General features: G+C 42.4%; 1 protein-coding gene across 3 annotated transcripts in view; it reads right to left on the bottom strand.

Annotated features, from left to right (window-relative positions):
• Positions 1-19037, bottom strand: part of GRIK1 (glutamate ionotropic receptor kainate type subunit 1) — a 398514-nt gene that overhangs the window by 84831 nt on the left and 294646 nt on the right. For all 3 annotated transcript variants that reach the window (XM_053565651.1, XM_053565649.1, XM_053565650.1), the window contains exon 7: positions 15416-15559. In XM_053565651.1, the coding sequence (XP_053421626.1) occupies positions 15416-15559 (144 nt within the window). The remainder of the gene's footprint in view (positions 1-15415; positions 15560-19037) is intronic.

The raw sequence follows: 19037 nt of genomic DNA, 5'->3' as shown, positions 1-19037 counted from the left end.
ACATGCTCCAGAAGAATAGGGCTTGCCAACACCTTTATCTTGTATTTCCAGTCCCTAGAACTGTGAGAGCATAAATTTCTGTTGTTTCTATCACCCAGTGTGTGGCTCTTGGTTACTGCAGCGCTGGGAAAGGAATACAGTAGTATCCGTGTACATGGTACTTAAAATACTGCGCAGTCCTTACTATTCTTTTCCAATAATTAGTATTTTTCTGTTCTTAATATGCTTTGATACTTGTCCCTAATGACCCCAACTTAGCTTAATTACCTCTATAAAAGACTGCACCTTCAAATACGGTCCCCTCGTGATATAGTGGGAGCTGGGGCTTTCACATACGCATTCGGGGAGGACAAAACCCAGTCTATAACAAATGTTTCATCTACACCTTCCTGCTTCATCCCAGCCCTGTGAGTCTTGTCTCCATTTTACATGAGAAAGGCAAAATTCAGTGAGGCTGGGTGTCTAAGTCCAAGCTTACAAGCTAGAACACGATCCAAACACGATTCTTAACACTGCAAAGCCAACGCTGGGACTCTGATGCAAAGATCCCGCCCCTTACTCCTTTTCAGATTTCCTTTGAGCTGTGTGTCTGTGATCATTTTTTCTGCTGATAACTGTAATTTAATACAGTCATGGAGGCACAAAGAGCTTCCTTTGTGACTGACTTCAGATCCTCAGAGATATCCTTGCCTCACCAGTGTCTCAGACCCCTGGAGCCTTCAAGGCCATCCTCCCAGCCTGTGTTCTTCCTGTTGGTGTGAGTCACGGTTACCTGGACATACCGCACACAGCCTATAGAGCAGAGGAACTTTGCATCCTTGTTCTCCAAAATGTGAGCTTAGCACATAGGGCAATTCTTGCAATAAAATGAGTGGATACTCGGAGATAAATCTGACCATCGAGCTTACATGGACTTTATTTCAGGGGATTCCATATAGCAGAGTGAACTTATTTCTGTATATGATGTTTCTGGGTTGTATGCTGTGAGGCTTAGAGGAAGGTGCCCAGGAAATTGGTGAGATAATTAGAGTGGAAAAGTCACAGATCAGTCTACCTTCCACTTTTTAGAACATTTACTTATAAGGACACATCAGTGATAAGACCAAGGGGAGACTGGATGGTTCTTTGACTCTAAATATTCACATGGAGAATTGTGTATGTAAATATGAGTGTGTGCATACATGCAGGTAGAAACGTTGTGCCTTAACAAATATTATGAGAAGTAGTTTAGAAGAAGTTGTTATGCATATATACCAACACACACTGTTATGTTTTCCTTCTTTAAATGGATTGATCTGTCCCAGGACATGGAAGACATGAATTGCTGAACCAAGTACACAAATCTAACGTAGTAACATAGCGCTCATGTCATCTGATTTTGTGTGTTTAAAAAATACCTGGATTTAAATTTTATGGTAAGAAACATCTAGCTTCAAATTAGCTTTGGACTGGTTGTTGAGTTCCAGGTATCAAAACAGGCCTGAACACAATTGGAAAGCTTCCTCTATCCTATTTGCATTTCAGATTGGGGTTCTGTCAGTAGGGCACTGTTCGACAATTCTCTCTGTAGATTTTGCTAATTGATTAACATAGGCTGGTCATAATTGTATTGGTTGAGATCAGTGTTTTAGCACTTTCCAGTTTTTATGTGTTGGTAACCACACTATTTCTATTCTGAAAATTCTGAAGAACAATCAATTTCACTAAATGAATCACCCAGCACATTTTCAATATGAATCTTTAGCAGGAGGTCTCCTTTTTTTTTTTGCCCTGAATCCCTGAAGAATGGGTTCCATTAACAATGCAGTATTGAAAACAAATGCTGCATGTTGAAATGTCTTATTGTATCACATTTCAGGAATTTCTAAGAGTGCCTATTCCAAAACTTACTGCTCAAATTCAAAGAGCAAAAAATTGGAGTTATGTAATGCACATATTTTAAGAGGGGAAAATATAGTTTAAATAAACCCTTTATGTTCTTGTGGGGGCTACTTGTTAAGCCTCCCACATGCATCATTACGTCTTGTATTATGTTAACTATAGTAGCTATTATCTTAGCTATTTATGTATGTGGTATGTTAGGTGTTCATGTAACCAATTTCTTTCCCAAATGATTGTTAATTCTTTGATGGAAGGAAATATTTCATGTGTCTTTAAATAATTCCATTACTTGCATCTAGAGTATATACAAAATATTTTTGGAGGATATAATTGAATAATGTAGCACTTCCAAAAGTTAAACGGTTTAAGTCATGAAACAAAATCTAGAGAATTAGAGAGTCCTTCTTTCTGGCCATCATTCCTAGGAAAGGCTGCAGGATGACAAGCAGAAGAAACAAAGCTCTGTGCCCCACCTCATTCCCCTGTCCCTTTCCCTCTGCTACAGGCCAAACGGTGAAATCAGGTGACCTACTGAAGGTCGTGGTGCCCATGGTGGTGCGATTGGAGGAGCAGTCAGATTGGATTCGCTGGCATCTCAAAATCAGTTCTTATACTTGAATTCAATTCTAAAAAAATTTTTTTTTGTAGCAACAGAGTCTCACTTTATGGCCCTCGGCAGAGTGCCGTGGCCTCACATAGCTCACAGCAACCTCCAACTCCTGGGCTTAAGCGATTTTCTTGCCTCAGCCTCCCGAGTAGCTGGGACTACAGACGCCCGCCACAACGCCCGGCTATTTTTTTTTTTTTGGTTGCAGTTTGGCCGGGGCCGGGTTTGAACCCGCCACCCTCGGTATATGGGGCCGGCGCCTTACCGACTGAGCCACAGGCGCCGCCAAAATTTTGTTTTTTAATTTCAAAGGCTTTTGAAGTTTAGGAATCCCCTAGTGACCTGTGAATGGTCATGAGAGGAATGCCACCTTCAAATATTTATTGACTCATTAATACAATCATTCATCCAACCAATAAACTTTTTCATTTTGCTAACACTTTATAACAGAATTGCTGAGAGTTAAGATCTAGAAGGTAACTTTGGGCAATCTGATACAGTGGAAAGAGAGCAAAGAAAGAATTTTAAGGATTTCAAAAATTTGTTTACACTTGGTCCTGATTTCTGAATAGAAGACTTAACAGGGGCAATTCATCTTGGTGTTATTTCATTTATTTTTAATTAAAGGAAGCTCACTTTGTGTCTATTGTATAAAAACGGCCTTGATGGACTAACTGTACAATTACTGTCTTATTCAGGTCCCCAGAGTATAATACAATGACAAATATCTGAAATTCACCCTCTGTCTAAGCAATGTGATCTATGTCCAGTCCTCCACAATTTTAAGCCAGTTCTCCGAAAAGCTATTTAAAAACAAATCAAAAGTATACATAATAATAGTGATGAAAATAAACATTAAGCAAAGGAAGAAATGTTAAACATAACCTTTAGACCACATAACTTCCTAGGATGTCAGCTATTTCAGGAACTGAAATGATGCATTTATCATATTCTCATCTGTTCAATATATAATTATTTGAATTATTATGTGTGCTGTTTATAACCCATTATCTTGCAATAACAGCTTGCATGGATCACTGCATAATTTAAAAATATAATGGCTTTTCTTGCCAATATTTGATTTTCCACTCTAAATCTGCTAACTTTAACTATATCTCTGCTGTTCATCCCTGGTAAAATGTATTTTATTTCCTAAGGATTTATCTGAGAATATGCACCTGGATTTTCTTTGACAAAAACTAGTTTCCTTTAGCATTGGTTCATGTGGTGGCTTGTTTTCTGAGATGGAAAAAAATTGGCTTCTGTACCTGCAAATCAACTAAATGGACAAGACTACAAACATGAAATATTTATATAGGTGAAGCAGGCGGGAATATAGCACTTGTCTAATTATCTGGATAATACGGCCAATAAAACCCAGAAATCTGGTCATTCAGTCTTTGATTTCTCAAATTATTTCAATCATATTAACCAGATAATTGTCTTTGTTGCATAGATGCTTATTACTATAAGTCACCAATATGCTATTTGTGGATAATTTATTTATGAAAATAAATACATGAATCCCACAGAGACTGAATTTATATCTTGTTCTAGTTAACCTGGTTGGGTGAGATATTGTATTTCAAGAAACATTTATTTAAAAAAAATAAAGAAACGCTTATTTATTTAATCACTAAGATTAATTTAGCGCCTATTATGTGCAGGAAGAGAGTTAGACACTGGGTTAATGAAATGAATTTGGCAGCCCTGGTTTCTGAGAAACATGAGGAATACTGGAGAGATAAACCCATAATGTGTATGTGACTCACGTATTTTTATGTGGATAGTGTGATAGTGCTGTTACAGGGCAAATCTTGCATTTGTGCCTAAGAGACTATTACTTAGACGCTCATAACACCATTGTTTGGATGTTACAAAAGAGAAAGGCAGCCAAAATATCCACTCCTGGGGAAAAGGGTAAGTACACCGAAGTCTATCCAATGCTCAAGTTCCTTCTGTTTGGATCCTTAACCTTTTTAATATTTTCATGGCCTGCTCACTCCTTTTTTTCAGGAATTTATTCAAGTGTCATGGTTTTTACTGTAAGATGTTTTGTAACAACCCCATATAAGGTAGCAATGCCATTTCTCTCTTCAAAGGCTCCTTCATACCCTACCCACTTCTGAGCTTTGCTGGGGTGTCACAGCTCACAGCAACCTCAGACTCCTCGGCTCAAGTGATCTTTTTGCCTCAGTCTCCCAAGTGGCTTGGACTACAGGTGCCCACCACAACGACCCACTAATTTTTCTAATTTTAGTAGAGGCAGGGTCTTGCTCTTGCTCAGGCTGGCCTCAAACTCACGAGCTAAAGCAATCCACCTGCCTCCACCTCCCAGAGTGCTAGAGAATACTAGATTTCAATGGGAATATAAACTGGATAATAATAAATATGTAACAATTTAAATAATTTCAAAAACTTGAGATTAATTGTAAAAGCATGTTGCTAACTGAAATGTATAGGGACACAAATAAATACATATATAGACACAAATATATATACACACACACATTTAAATACACATATATAGACACACGCCTTCACAAAACATACACACTCACACATCTCTCCATATCCCTCCATGTTTATGTCGATATGTAAAATGACATCCATCTGGCAAATCAAACGTGTGTACATGTTCACATATACATGCACACACACAACAGATTGCTATAGAAAACAAATTCTTTCTTTTTGCAGTTTTTGGCTGGGGCCAGGCTTGAACCCACCACCCCCGGTATATGGGGCCAGCACCCTACTCCTTGAGCCACAAGTACCACCCCTAGAAAACAAATTCTTTTATTAATATGGGTCAGTACCAGGACACAAGTAGCTGAAAGGGACAACAAGGATAACTGCTATGAGTTCCCAATAAATCTTATCTATCTTATAAATACAAATGTAATATAGAAACGTAAACTAAGAAGACTTTGGTAGAACCTCCCATCTTAGGTCAACACCCCCTCTCAATATTTCTTACAGGTGATTGTTTACCTGGCCACTGACTGAATATTTCAGGGACAGAGATTTTAATGCTTTAGCTATTATTAGAGTTTGAATGTTTATGTCCCCTACAAAATTCATGTTGAAACTCAGTCACCAATGCAACAATATTAAGAGGTGAGGCTTTTAGGAGGCAATTAAGTCACAAGGGTGGAGACCCCAGGAATGGGATTAGGAACATTTTAAAAGGGCTAGAGGGATCTAGCTAGGCCCTTTCACTCATCTCTCTTTCAGGATGCAGGAAAGAGGCCCAGACACTGAGTGCTGGTGCCTTGAACTTGGACTTCCCAGTCTGCAAAGCTGTAAGAAATAAATGTCTGTTCTTTATACATATCTGGTCTCGGGTTATTTTGCAACACAAAAAACTGAGACAGTTACAGTTCAGACTATGCATATAATTGTAAAAACTCTAAGTTATGCAAGTTTAGGAACTAATCGCTTCTCTCTGTCCAGAATTAAAGGTCCTGAAAAGGCCACTCTTCCTTTAGGTTTAAATGTCCAAAATATGAGAAGGTACTCAGACATATGATTTTCTTTTCCACGGTGTAGGCTAGGTAGGGGTGCTGAAGAATTAGGAGTCACAATGCAGGTATTTTTCAAGAGATGCATGATAAGGACTATAAATGCAACTATAAACGTTTTTCCAAGGAGTAGAAATTTGACTGAGTTTGCTGCTGGATCCAATGTCATCTAATTAATTCAAGAAACAGCTTGTCCTGGCAATCAAAATCAAATGGCACGCAATAATGGGAGGTATTACTCTGTGGAGTCACAGTAGGATAAGAATGTGTCAGAGCTTAGGTTTCTCTGGGGTCTTTAATTTTTTTTTTCAATACTGTAATTTTTTACCCAGATTACATAACCAAACCAACCAACCAAACACACACAAAAAAACCCCACTCAACACTAACCTACTAAGTAAAAATCAAAATAAATATTAAGCGTATGTGCTACCTAGGTGCCTCAGCAAAGAATCTTATCTTTTACTCTTTGATTTTTGGAAGCTCGAGTTTAAATATTAGGTTTTATATATTCAAATTTATAATCTTCACTTTATCAAAATAGAACCAATAAATTACATGCTCAGAGCAAAGTGGTGGCAGAAAACCGCCGTATTTTATATAAAGCTCCTTGCCATTCCATATACATTGACATTTGGAAATAATTTTTCATTCCCATGCAGGAAATTTATTTTGGAGCAGATCAATTAGGAACTATATAAATAGTTTAAAATTATATATTAGTTCAGCAAAATTTATTAAAAGTTTGCTAGATTTTGGCTTCCTGGGTTCAGTTCAGCAAGCAGCTTTTAAACGCCTGCCATGTGCAGGCTCAGTGCTCTGAGGACACAAAGACAAACTGACTTTGTCCCCATCCCAGGAAAAGATCTCACGGTGTCTGAACGAAGCATGTTAAGTGCTAAAGTGGAGATGAACTGGAGCTATGGTGTCTACGATGGACCCATCCTAATTAGAGGTTTGGGGAAGGTTTGCTAAAGACAATGAATTCTAAGTGGCCTGAGGGAAAAATGAAAGGTAGGACTTTGAAGGTTGAAAGGAAGGTGATAAAATGGGTGTTAACAGGCAGGTTTTAGTGAGTACAAAAGAAACACCTCTATCTCCTGTACATGGGACAGCATGGTGGGCATGTGAAGCGACCAGGGGGTTTGTGCTTGCAGAGAGTGGACTACCTGGACTACCCACTACGGACTCATGTGCATCACGTCACTTCTATGTGGTCAACACTTACAAAAATGCTGAGACTCCAGATAGAGACTAGTTAGAGGATAGTGGGCAAGGAAAGTTGCTATGAATGTCTAGGACAGAAAGTAAAGAGACTTAATTTATCAGATGAGTGTGCTGAGGGGGTGGAGAAGTCTCACCAAGCTGCAAAGCCCCAGTTTGAGAGCCATGCACTATTTCACTGTAATGTCTTCACTTAAGTATTAATACAATAGCACCAAGGCACCAGAGTGGGTAGACAGACACTCCCAAGTTTCCAATGCATAGGAAGTGCTTCCTAAAGAAGGTTCTAGATATTTGCAACTCGACCGTGGAATCAAGCATCTCTAAAGAGGTCACCTGAGTGGTAGACACCGTTGCTGAAGAGATTCCTTTGGGCAGAACTGTTGCCTTCTATTGAGTTCACACTGCCCTGTCTCTGGAATGACACTTTCAAGCCCCCTGCTTGTTGAACAGAGCTTCCGGGGGGAGGCCACTCTGGGAAGTCTGAGCTAGGTTCAATGCAGCTGGAGATGTAGACAACCAATGGCTGACCCAAAAGTGAGAAAGCCAAGGGACTGTGAACTGGGGTGTGACTCCCACGTGACAAAAGAGGGCAGGACAAGAAGGGGACAATTGACCTGCTGGCTGACTAAGAGAAGGGTGCTACATCAGGTTTAGAGGCCATCCTAGAATCTCCACAGAAGGGATAAATGGGTGTTTTCTGTGCAGGAGATTTGAATCCAGAGCACGTTGGTGGCAAGGTCCAGGGTGATAGTCAGTGGGACTGTCTAAATGGGTCAGGGGTCAGGAAGCTCAGCAGAAAAAGCACAAGGGTCACTGGTGGAAGTCAAGGGGCAGAGAAAGCAGTGCAAGCATCCACTGAAATAGGGATCCAGTGGTTGGGTCAAAGAAACTTCAGGAGAGATGGCCCCCCGGGAGCTCATAGAGTCAAACCAAGTACTTCAAGAAAAAGATGTAGTTTCAAAAATCTCCCAGGCCCACTGGGGTCATCAGCTTAAACTATGTGCTGAGCCCAGACAGCACAGAAATGCCCAGCCCAGTGAAAGTTCCCCTATCTCTTTTTGATCGTAATATAAGATGGAGCAGCCAAAGAAGTGGATAGAAAGTAAGCAGAGAAAGGAGAAAGAAGACAGGACACTCATCTCCCACCACCCCCCGCTCCCGGCACTGTCAGGAGAATCTTCCAGCAGCCCTAAGCTCAGAGAGGGGGAGAAACTTGATACTCAATCAAGTTGGGGTTTTGATTAATAATACTACCTCGCACTAGATATTCCGACCATGAAGTTGAGGCCATGCTTCAACATAAAGTGACTCCAGAACTGTCATTACTTTAAGTCAACAAAAAGTCATTGACTATGTTCAGATTATTGTATTGAATAATTTTAAATGGGAGGGGGGAGAATAATGAATTTGCTTTGCTGTCTCAGTAGTTGTGTGTACTTGATGTGTAAGTTACATCATCGCAAATTGACACTGGGCCTATCTTAGCAATAATAGGTTCAATAGATAAAATAATATGTTAGGGAATTTGTTGATAGCAGGTGGCAGCAGAACATCTAAGTGGACATTTCCAGTAGGGAGGTGACCGGATCAATTTAAATCTAAGGGAGAAGTCAGGGCTTTGCTCAAAGAAACACCTGTATACTTCTCTTGAACCAATCTCTTTCCCTTTCAGGTCTTTATGAATGATGATCAGTTCTAAACCAACATGTCCACAAAATTCCTTCCTCAGGAATCCTTGTGGCTTCATCTGTTTCAGTCACACCTGTCCTTTGCTGCTAAGATAAACTATTATCTGAAACATCATTTGGCCTCTTTCTCAAGAACAGTGGCTTCCTATCAATGATCAATCAAATTTAAATTTTAGCAGAGAATTTGCAATTGTCCTTCTGTATTTACTCACCCATATTTCTCACCACTTCTACAGGGGACCACTCCATCTGGGCCCAACACAATTCCTTATGCTTCATTTGTAGCTGTGTTCTTCACTGTAACTTTCAACAAAATTCTATTTTAAAACTTAATTCGAGCACTTTTAATGTGGGTTTTAGTGGACCTAGGGTTGTTTGTGAAGCCCCCGAGATGTCAGACACATTCATATGCATTTCTAGGATAATAACTCTATGGTTTAAATTTATTTTAATAGAGGGTCTGTGACCTAGAACATAACCACTGACTTAATCTAAATCCAGTTCTGTGTCCTGTTCACTGGTCTTCCCCACACACCTGATTAGAAATCTTCTTCTTCTGTTGCCTGGGTGCAATGCCTGCTGCCACCACAGCCACATCCTCTGATTGCCTCATAGCAAGCTGGAGCTTAATCTGGACCCAGAGTAACTGTGACCCCTGGCAGGAAATAGTTTGGCTTCCTCATCTTCCACAGCCAGCTACCATTTCCCAGCCTGACCCCAGAAGTATTAACACTTGCCAAGGTTTTCTGGTAGCCTATGCTGTGGTCTGAGTGTTTGTGTGCCCCCCAAATTCATGTGATGTGTTAATCAGTGGGTATTTGGAGGTGAATGAATAGCATTAGTGCCCGTCTCCAAAGGCCCTCAATCGACCCCTTCCTCCCTCCACCACATGAGGAGAAAGTGAAAGGCAGCCACCCATGAACCAGGAAGCGGCTCTCTCGGACGCTCCATCTACCAGCCCTTCCATCGTGGACTTTCAAGCATCCAGAACTATAAATTTCTGTAGTTTATATGCCACCCAGGTTATGGCATTTTGTCACAGTGTCACAGAAGCCTGACAACACTAAGACCCTCAGCCTTGTTGACTATCGCCAAATGTCCTTTTGCCCTTCCTGAGCAATCATGTGTGTGGTCTGTGATTGAAATTTCCCTCGTTCCCTGGCATCCTTGCGATTGACCTCCGGCTGCTGCCTATCTCCACAGAATGCCTGATTTCCTACTTCTGGGTCCTGTCTCCTTTCTGCAAACAACTGCTACTTCACCCTAGACTCCAATAATAATAACTGTGACACCAATAACAACATAGCAAACACACAGTGATTGCAATTGCAATTTGCTTGCTAATACATATATACGTGGTACTTAATGTTCATGCTTTGCTTTGCTTCTCTTGACAACTACCACACATGGTATACATTTTTCTTTTTTCTTTGGGACAGAATCTCAATCTGTCACTCTGGGTAGAACACTGTGGGACCAGAGCTCACAGCATCCTCAGACTCTCGGGGCTTGAGAAATCCTCTTGCCTTAGCCTCCCGAGTAGCTGGAATTACAGGTGTGTGCCACAATGCCTGCTAGTTTTTCTATTTTTAGTAGAGACGGGGTCTCACTCTTGTTCAGGCTGGTCTTGAACTCATGAGCGCAGGCAGTCCACCTGCTTTGGCCTCCCAGAGTGCTTTGGCCTCATTATAGGTGTGAGCCACCTCACCCTGCCAGTGTGCCATTTTAATAGAAGCGTCCATTTGAGGGTATGTATTTTCCACGAGCAACTATTACATGACATTTTGCTTAGGCTGTACATGTAATGCATGCAACCTCTGCAAACATATGGAGTGGGTATTTTTGTTCCCATGTTATAGAAGATGGAACTGAGAAACAAAAAAGCTAAATGCGCCTGTAGTCCCAGCTACTCAGGAGGCTGAAGCAAGAGAATTGCCTAAGCCCAAGAGCTGGAGGTTGCTGTGAGCTGTGATGCCATGGCACTCTACCAAGGGTGACAAAGTAAGACTGTCTCTAAAAAAAAAAAAAAAAAAAGAAAGAAAAAGCTAAATGACTAAGTTCATACATACAGTAAACGATGAAATCTGAGGCTCTGTGTTCCCAGTGCCAGATTTAAATAGGGTGGTCTTTGGCCAGTAGTGGTGGCTCATGCAGGTAATCCTAGCACCCTAGGAGGCCAAGATGGAAGGGTTACTTTGTTTGGGGTTAGAGTACAAGACAAACCTGGGCAAGAGCAAGACCCTGTGACTACAAAAAGTGGAAAAATTATCCAGGCATAGTGGTATGCACCTGCACTCCCAGTTACTGGAGGAGCTAAGACAGGAGCATTCCATAAGCCCAGTGATTTGAGGTTGAAGTAAGCTATGAGGATGCCACTGCACTCTAACTTGGGCAGCAGAGTCAGACCTTGTCTCAGAAAATAAATAAGTAAAAAAGAAAGAAGGCCCAAGTGCCCATCGGTCCATGTATAGATTAATAAATTGTGGTATATGTACACCATGGAATACTATGCAGCCTTAAAGAAAGATGGAGACTTTACCTCTTTCATGTTTACATGGATGGAGCTGGAATATATTCTTCTTAGTAAAGTATCTCAAGAATGGAAGAAAAAGTATCCAATGTACTCAGCCCTACTGTGAAACTAATTTATAACCCAGTTATAACCTAAGAATAGGGGGAAACTAATTTATAACCCAGTTATAACCTAAGAATAGGGGGAAGGGGGGAAAGGGAGAGGAGGGAGGGGGGAGGTGGTCAGAGGGAGGGTGATTGGTGGGATTACGCCTGTGGTGCATCTTATAAGGGTACATGTGAAACTTAGTAAATGTAGAATGTAAATGTCTTAACACAATAACTAAGAAAATGCCAGGAAGGCTATGTTAACCAGTGTGATGAAAATGTGTCAAATGGTTTATAAAACCAGTGTATGGTGCCCCATGATCACATTAATGTACAAAGCTATGATTTAATAAAAACAAAAAGAAAGAAGAAAGGAAGGAAGGAAGGGGAGAGAGAGAGAAAGAGAAGGAAGGAAGGAAGGAAGGAAGGAAGGAAGGAAGGAAGGAAGGAAGGAAGGAAGGAAGGAAGGAAGGAAGGAAGGAAGGAAAGAAAGAAAATAAGTTGTTTTTTTCTGAAAACCCTTGCTCACTCTCCCATCAAAACCTTTGGCCTGGCTGGACAGGCCGAGTCCAGCCCTGACTCTTACTGAGTTGTTTCTGGATGTGACATTTATGTGCTGAGTGTATCCTATAGCGTTTGTGTCTGCTTGCACATTACACATGTGTGTTACTCAGTTCCTTTGGTTGTTCATTCATTTATTAACTCATTCATTTGCTTGATGTCTATCTATTGGATGCTTATTCTGTGCCCACCATTGTGCAAAAACTAAGGGAACAGAATCTGTGCAAGCACAGCTTAGAAGCAGACACGTGAGCAAACGCAGTTGCGTAACAGCAGCAGCGATGGAGGTAAGGAGCCCACATCTGTGAGTCAGAGCCAGCAGACAGGAGCTAGTGCTTGAGTTGAAACATAAAGGATGACCCAGAGGAGGACGGCATTTTAATCAGAGGTGAAGGAATTTGGTAGGAGCTTGTGACATGTCCAGGGAGCCACAGTGGGTTCAGCGAGTACTGGGGTTGGGGCATAACACAAGGGTGACAGACGGCACAGGGGATCAGGAACAAGGTCACTATACACTCTCATCTTGAGTGCAGGTTTCACATTGAGGCATAAGAAAGCTTTCAATTAAGCCTGCCTTTCCTCTACCATGTAGAATTTTTATTAGTAGGTGGTAGAAACTGCATCTTTTGTTTTGGGGGAAGAGGGTTATCCCTATGGTACCAAATTCATTTTTACTTTTGTAAATGGAGTTCCAGGAAGGCTTGCTGAGTGGGGATCTATAATCTAGCAGGTATCTGTTCAGCAAATGCCCAGACAGCTCACACCACACCACACTCTATCATGTTTCAAATGTTCATTGACTCCTTTTTTCTAGTCAGCCTCAGACACTAGGCATGCTGATTTTTAATAATGTGTGGAGTTATCAGGAATTAGGGCACACGCAACTATCTCGGCTGGGGAAGTTCCCTTTTCGTGCTAAATTCACCCCATAAATTCAAGGCTGATGACTAACTCCTTTACACTATTTCTAATTCTGGAACTCCTTTAGAAAGCAAGAGTTACTAAAAGAAGTACTAAAGAAACGTCCAGGGGCTATTGTAGGACCAAGTGCCTTACTTCACATTTCCTAATAAAACCTGATACTTAGAAAGTTTTGTTAAATTATGTACTATGGTTATTTAAGTAAACCCCTGCATTTTCTTTTTGACACGTTTTAGTTTGTGTCAGAGTTCTCTCGATGCCAGTCCCAGGCTGGGGCATTGCTCCTGGTTACCCTCCCTCCCATCTCTCTGCAGGTACCTACACCCCTCCTCAGGTAGAAGATGGCGTCATGACTCAGAAGACAAAAGAGGGAATGAACACAATGGGGACAAAGGACTCAGGTGCCTTTCCCCTCCTTCCTTTTACTCCTGACTATGGAGCCTGAGAAAGAGAAATTTGCTTTTAGGAGTGAATGAATCTAAAACGCTTTCTTCCTTTCAATGTGGTCCCTCATCTTGGAGCTCATTATTTCTTTAAACGTGCCTAAATGTGACTTGGGAATTTCATCTTCTTATGCAACTTAAGTACAAGTGAAAAGGTCTTCTGGGTGCTCTGAGTGTTTGATCCCAAGCTTTCATGTGGCATCTGCCTCTCCTTGCACTGGTATGAGATAAAAGGAAACAGGCTGTTTTCTTGTTAAAGATCAAGGTAATCAGGAAGGCAATTCAGGACTTAACCATGATAGCTGCAGGGAGAGCAGCTATGCTATGTTTTTCTATTAGACCCAGTATGTCAGATTTATGTAGCTGTCAGAAAGAGTATTTCATTTCATGCCTACTTGTGATTTCTTTGTTATTGTTGTCATTACCAGTTTTAAATTCCTGGCTTCATCTTTAGTAAACGGATAAGGTTGTTATTAGTGGTATGTTCCAGTGGTAAGAGAATAGTGAATATTTTAGATTCTTGCTATGTCCCTGTACTATTCTTCCCAAGGATTAGCCTTACTCTTTATCCTCATAGTGATGCTGTGAGGTAGGTGAAATTTTTCCCACTTTATAGATGGAAAAATAGACACAGGAGTTAAGTAACTTGCCCAGGTTATATTGTGATGAGTGCTGGTGGAGCTGGAATTTAAACCCACACAGACACTGCCAGGACGAGGATGAGGTTAGAGAGGTGGGTGCCCGGGACACCAAGTTTATGGAAGAAATCCCTCTCCGTCTTGTGCAAGTGCAAGGTTCATACCCCAGAGTGAGTGTTTCTTTAAGTCACACCCTAGTCCCAGCCTTGTAGGCAACCTTGCTTTGGAATCTGGGGACTTAATCCTGCTATATCCTGCCATTCTGGTCCTCGACCTTGTGAGTCAGAGACAACCTTCAGTGGGGAAGTAAATTAAACAGGTGAGAGAGGATGGGCGGGTGCTGAAGGGCCCAGCAGAGACACAGCTCCAAGCAGATGCTTTTCCTTAGCTGTCTCCCTTGCCCTTGGCTGACATTCTTCTCTGGTGCTACATGTCCTCCCATTTTTGCTTGTGGCTATGTCTCACTCCCTCCTTCTCCAGGACAGGGAAGAAAAAAGACACTTCACTTGAGAAGTAAATCTCTGCATCCCACAGAGCAAATATTACAGCAGCATCACAGAATACGGTGCGTACTCAGTCAGGGCTGGCTGCTCCCAAGAGCACTATTTCATATTGTCAAGTCCAGACAAAGCCTGAGGTGCATGTTGGGCTCAGCAGTAATCCAAGAGTACATCTCTATAAGGAGTCCTGGGATCCAGAAGACAGTCTTGTGAAGGACAGTCAAACTTCTTCAGAGAAAAGGAGATGGTAGGAAATAGTCCAGGATCCTAGGACATCCGGGAAGAACCCCACTCCCCCTAACGTCCTGTACTCTTGCAAATCTTAAAGTGCATTAGGTAGTTCTTGACTAGGACTAGACTTTTCTGGCTGGTTGATGAATTGCAAAGTAATCAACTTATCTTAAAATCAACTAGTCTTCCTGTTCAGTCGTATACAGCCTGAGCCTTAAGAGGCCACTGGGACTGTGGGCTGACAATGCTGGAACAATCTCTGGAACATGTTGGTGGTGGACCAACCCTCCCCTTAACTCCTGGGCTGTGGAATAAGCACCCACAGCTCTCATGAACATGTGTGGCTGGCTAAAGTGAAGGAAGGCAAGTGTTATGATCTGATACCTTCTTTAAACTTCTCAGCATCACATGGGAAAACTCTTGTTCTTCCAGGCAAAGTTTTGACCCTGAAATCTGAGAAGTCTGGTTAAAGTGGCTTACTGGCATCTTACAACAGAACCACGTGGGAAGGGCCATGCCAAATGGACACGCAGTGCTAAGCTAAGGCAACCAGGCCGTGAGGGAGCATCACTTGCCTCTTTGATCAGGTTCATAAATCTGGGTCCAAGGCGCCATGGCTTGTGTCGATGGCACTGCAGGGAGCTGACAGTCAGTTGGGATGCCCGGTGGGAGGCAATGGCCACCATGTACACGGCATCGTACATCAGAGCTGCCTCAGTCTGTGGAGGAAAACACACACACCTTCAATTCCACCTTTGCTTACCTTCCTTTACCTGTGCAATCCCTCTCCCTGCTTCCGTAACTCCTATCTGTCTGATCTCAAAAGTCATTTATTCTTCAGCTGAATAGTTTTCTCCCATATCTACTTTTCTCTAAAATAATACCTCACACTTCAGAGTCAATTGTAGTCATAACTTTGCTTTGTTTTGAGTTCTAAAGAAAATCATAAAAAAGCAATTCAGATCAGCCACCAAAGACTTGATTCAGGGGACCAATAATTTGTGGGACGTCTTTATACGTTAAACATGGTGTCAAAATCAACTACATTGAGCTAGAAGCTATCAAAGCTCAATACTTCAGTATCAGATTTTACTTCCCAACATTTATCTATCTCTACTAGTCTGTCTAATTACTGTAGATAACTAACAGGTGATTGCCAGAGGAGGCTATGTATGTTGATCACTTTTATTTGTAAGAGTTGAGAAGTCATGGTATCCTCATGGTTCAACAGCAAGTATCCTCCTGAAGAACAGTCATGTGTAACTCGCTCAAAATATGCCTGCTTTGGCCAGCACGTCCTTCCTCTCTGGGGCTGGGCATCTCATTCTTCCCTTCCTCCTGAAATTCTTCTCATTTGCAAAACTTTACATAATACTTACAGCATTTTATAAAATACATTCCCCTGCAGTTTTCTTAGGGAATAAAGTCTTATAAGGATATCACATTTTACTGGAGAGTTTTCATGGCAACTTGGACTAGATTAGCTCATTTGAAATTTTCAGCAAGCCCCCAAAATGAGTGGAACAGATAGAGAAGCATAAAGATACTTATTATGGGGGAAAACTGACCTCCAGGCAGGATATTTATTTGTGGAGGGATATATTATAATTGGCGGAGTTAAACTTAGAATCCAGCTCCAAGATTGAAGATTATAATGTGGTTTTCCATATTATTTAAGTCATTCAACTTCACTGTCCATTGATAGATCACGTCTTGATAGAGGCGAAAAGAGAGAACAGGCTTGCATTTTCTAGGTCCTTGAGGTCAGGGCTACCTCTGCTTTGAATCCTTATTATTCTGCGCAATCTTTATCATTTCATTTTTCATATATTTAGTGCCATTTGTCTTTGTATCTGTTTCTTGGTAAGTGTTAGAGTCAAAAGGTGCTTCAGAGAACAGGCCAAGTAGAGTCAATAGCAGGGATTCACTAAAATAGCTTCAAGCAGATGGGCTGTCACGAAAATGGCGTCAGCCTCGAGTTAGGGTCAGCAGGACTCTATTAAAGCAATTCAAGTTGTGACGCACGTGCGGCTGGGAGGGCAGGTGTGTCAGTCACATTTCAGTGACTCAGGGTGTGGTGCAAAATATCAACAGGTTATCTGCTGGAAATCTTCTGTAAACTGGAAGGAATGTTTTAACAGGACCAGAAAAACCAGGAGAGTTCTGATCCTTGCTTAGTGGGTGTCCAGGCCTACTGGAGCCAGAGAAAAACTAAAAATATGAATATGGGTTTCCTGAAGGAAGAAATTGCTCTAGTGCAACCTTTAGTAACTAGCACAGTTTCTGGTACATAAAAATTGTTCTCTGAATGAATTAATATTATTTCATGCCTTAAAATAAAATGCATTTTTGTGAGAACTGTATGACTGCAAGGTTTTATGATGTAATTTTAAGGTAAATACTTACACTTATACTGATGTAATTGGCATACAGAAGTTAGACTGATGGTGGTAGTAATTGCTAAAGCTTAAAAATAGTTTGGAAGGAGGAGACAAGATGGCTGACTGAAGCCAGCTTTCCACAGAGGCTCCCGTCCAGTAGGAGAATTAAAGGACAAAAATTCAGCAAGTAACCTGGTGGATTTGAGCTGCACTAAGAGAGAAGGTTGAAGAATGCACGTCAACCCCGCTGAGGTGAGCTGCAACCACAGGATATAAACAAAAGGTACAAAATCCATCACCAAGCAGACGGGAGTCCCCTCCCCCATGAGAACGGCTCAGAGTGCCCCACAAACAACTGGGCAGAGTTCAAAGGTCCTCCTACTACACTCCATGGGAAAGACCCTCTAAAAACTGGACCTATCTCCCCTACTAGGGTGCCACGGTGTCCTCCTGCCAGGCATAAAACTGTATAAACTGTATATAGTCTCTACCTGGAATTCTGAGCTCCCAGCACTCCCTTTTACTCACACTGAGGTCTGGAGGCCAGTCCCAGTCGGCGGAGAGGGGACCGCACTGGAGTGGCAGTTCCCTGAGGCACAGTGCGACAGCCATCTTTTGGTGACAATACGGCCAGGCATAACACTGTGTAAAGCTGTGTGTGTTCTCTGCCCGCAGCCCCAGGCCCCCAGTGCTCCCCGCACTCCCCTCTGCTCTCTCTCCAAGGTCTGGAGGCCTTTCCCCCAGGGGTCCAGACTCTTGGGCGATTGCTCGAGGGGTGTAGACAGTGCTGGGCTGCAGCCGGTTGGTGCAGACTCTGGGATACGGGAGCAGAGAGAGGACGGTTGGCCGGAAGGGAGCTACACCGGAGCAGCGGTTGCCTGAGCCATAAAACAGCAGCCCTCTTTTGCTAGCAATACGGCTTACTACCGAATATTCTGAAGCCCCACCCCCTGTCTCCCTGGGCAACCAGAGACTCTGAGTATAGGATTTGCCTGAGGCTATTCCAACTTGCAAACCAGGGAAACTTCCAGGGCGGGGCTGACCCAGAGGTCTGCTTTACTAAACCTAAGACGCACCTGGCCCTCACGGGATCGTCAGCCTATAGACAATACAAGAACAAAGACTTGTATTGGAACTCAATTTGGAACTCAATTCAGCTTCTCTTCCACAGGAGAACCGCAGAGTTGTTCTGTTCTGTTCTGTCAGTAACATTAATCAGGGGTGAGACTGGACCTGAGTGAAAATCCCCCAACCTTCATCAAGCGCCCGAGGTTGTCAGGCCTCACCTCCTTCTGCTAGAGAGAGGCAGAGCGCAGTGGCCTGGCAGACTTCCTTGTGATTCAGACAGGTGCAAACTCCTGGAGTACCAATTCACTACAGGCAACTGGGTCAGCCAACTGCAGGGCTATCAGTGACTGGGTGTGACGTGGTGCAAGGTGGGGAAGGAGGCATCAACCTTCCCAGACTGATCTATTGGCTGGGTGACTCCTCCTGATTCCACGCAGCACTGGAGCAAGCCACACCAGAGTAGTCACCAGACCCCTGTGATCCAGTTCCCAGAGACCTCTTAAATTCTCACCCGAGACAGGTGCAGACTGAGACAATTGATTTGGACTTTTTGAACTGAACCAATCACCTGAGGACAAATCAGGTGGTGCCCTAGGTGCATGGTGGTAGGAAGGTTTGATTTTTCTTTTCCAATTGTTTGCCGGTGGGGGGTGGGGTGACTTAATTGCTGATATTTCTCCACAGCTGAGACTTCAATCCAGAGTAACTGTTTCACTAGGGTGGAACAGAAACCAGCTGAAAATAAGAC

This window comes from Nycticebus coucang, chromosome 16 (assembly GCF_027406575.1).
Source record: "Nycticebus coucang isolate mNycCou1 chromosome 16, mNycCou1.pri, whole genome shotgun sequence".
NCBI classification, from domain to species: domain Eukaryota; kingdom Metazoa; phylum Chordata; class Mammalia; order Primates; family Lorisidae; genus Nycticebus; species Nycticebus coucang.
Note: the sequence above shows the minus strand (reverse complement) of the source record. Positions and strands in the feature narration are given on the sequence as shown.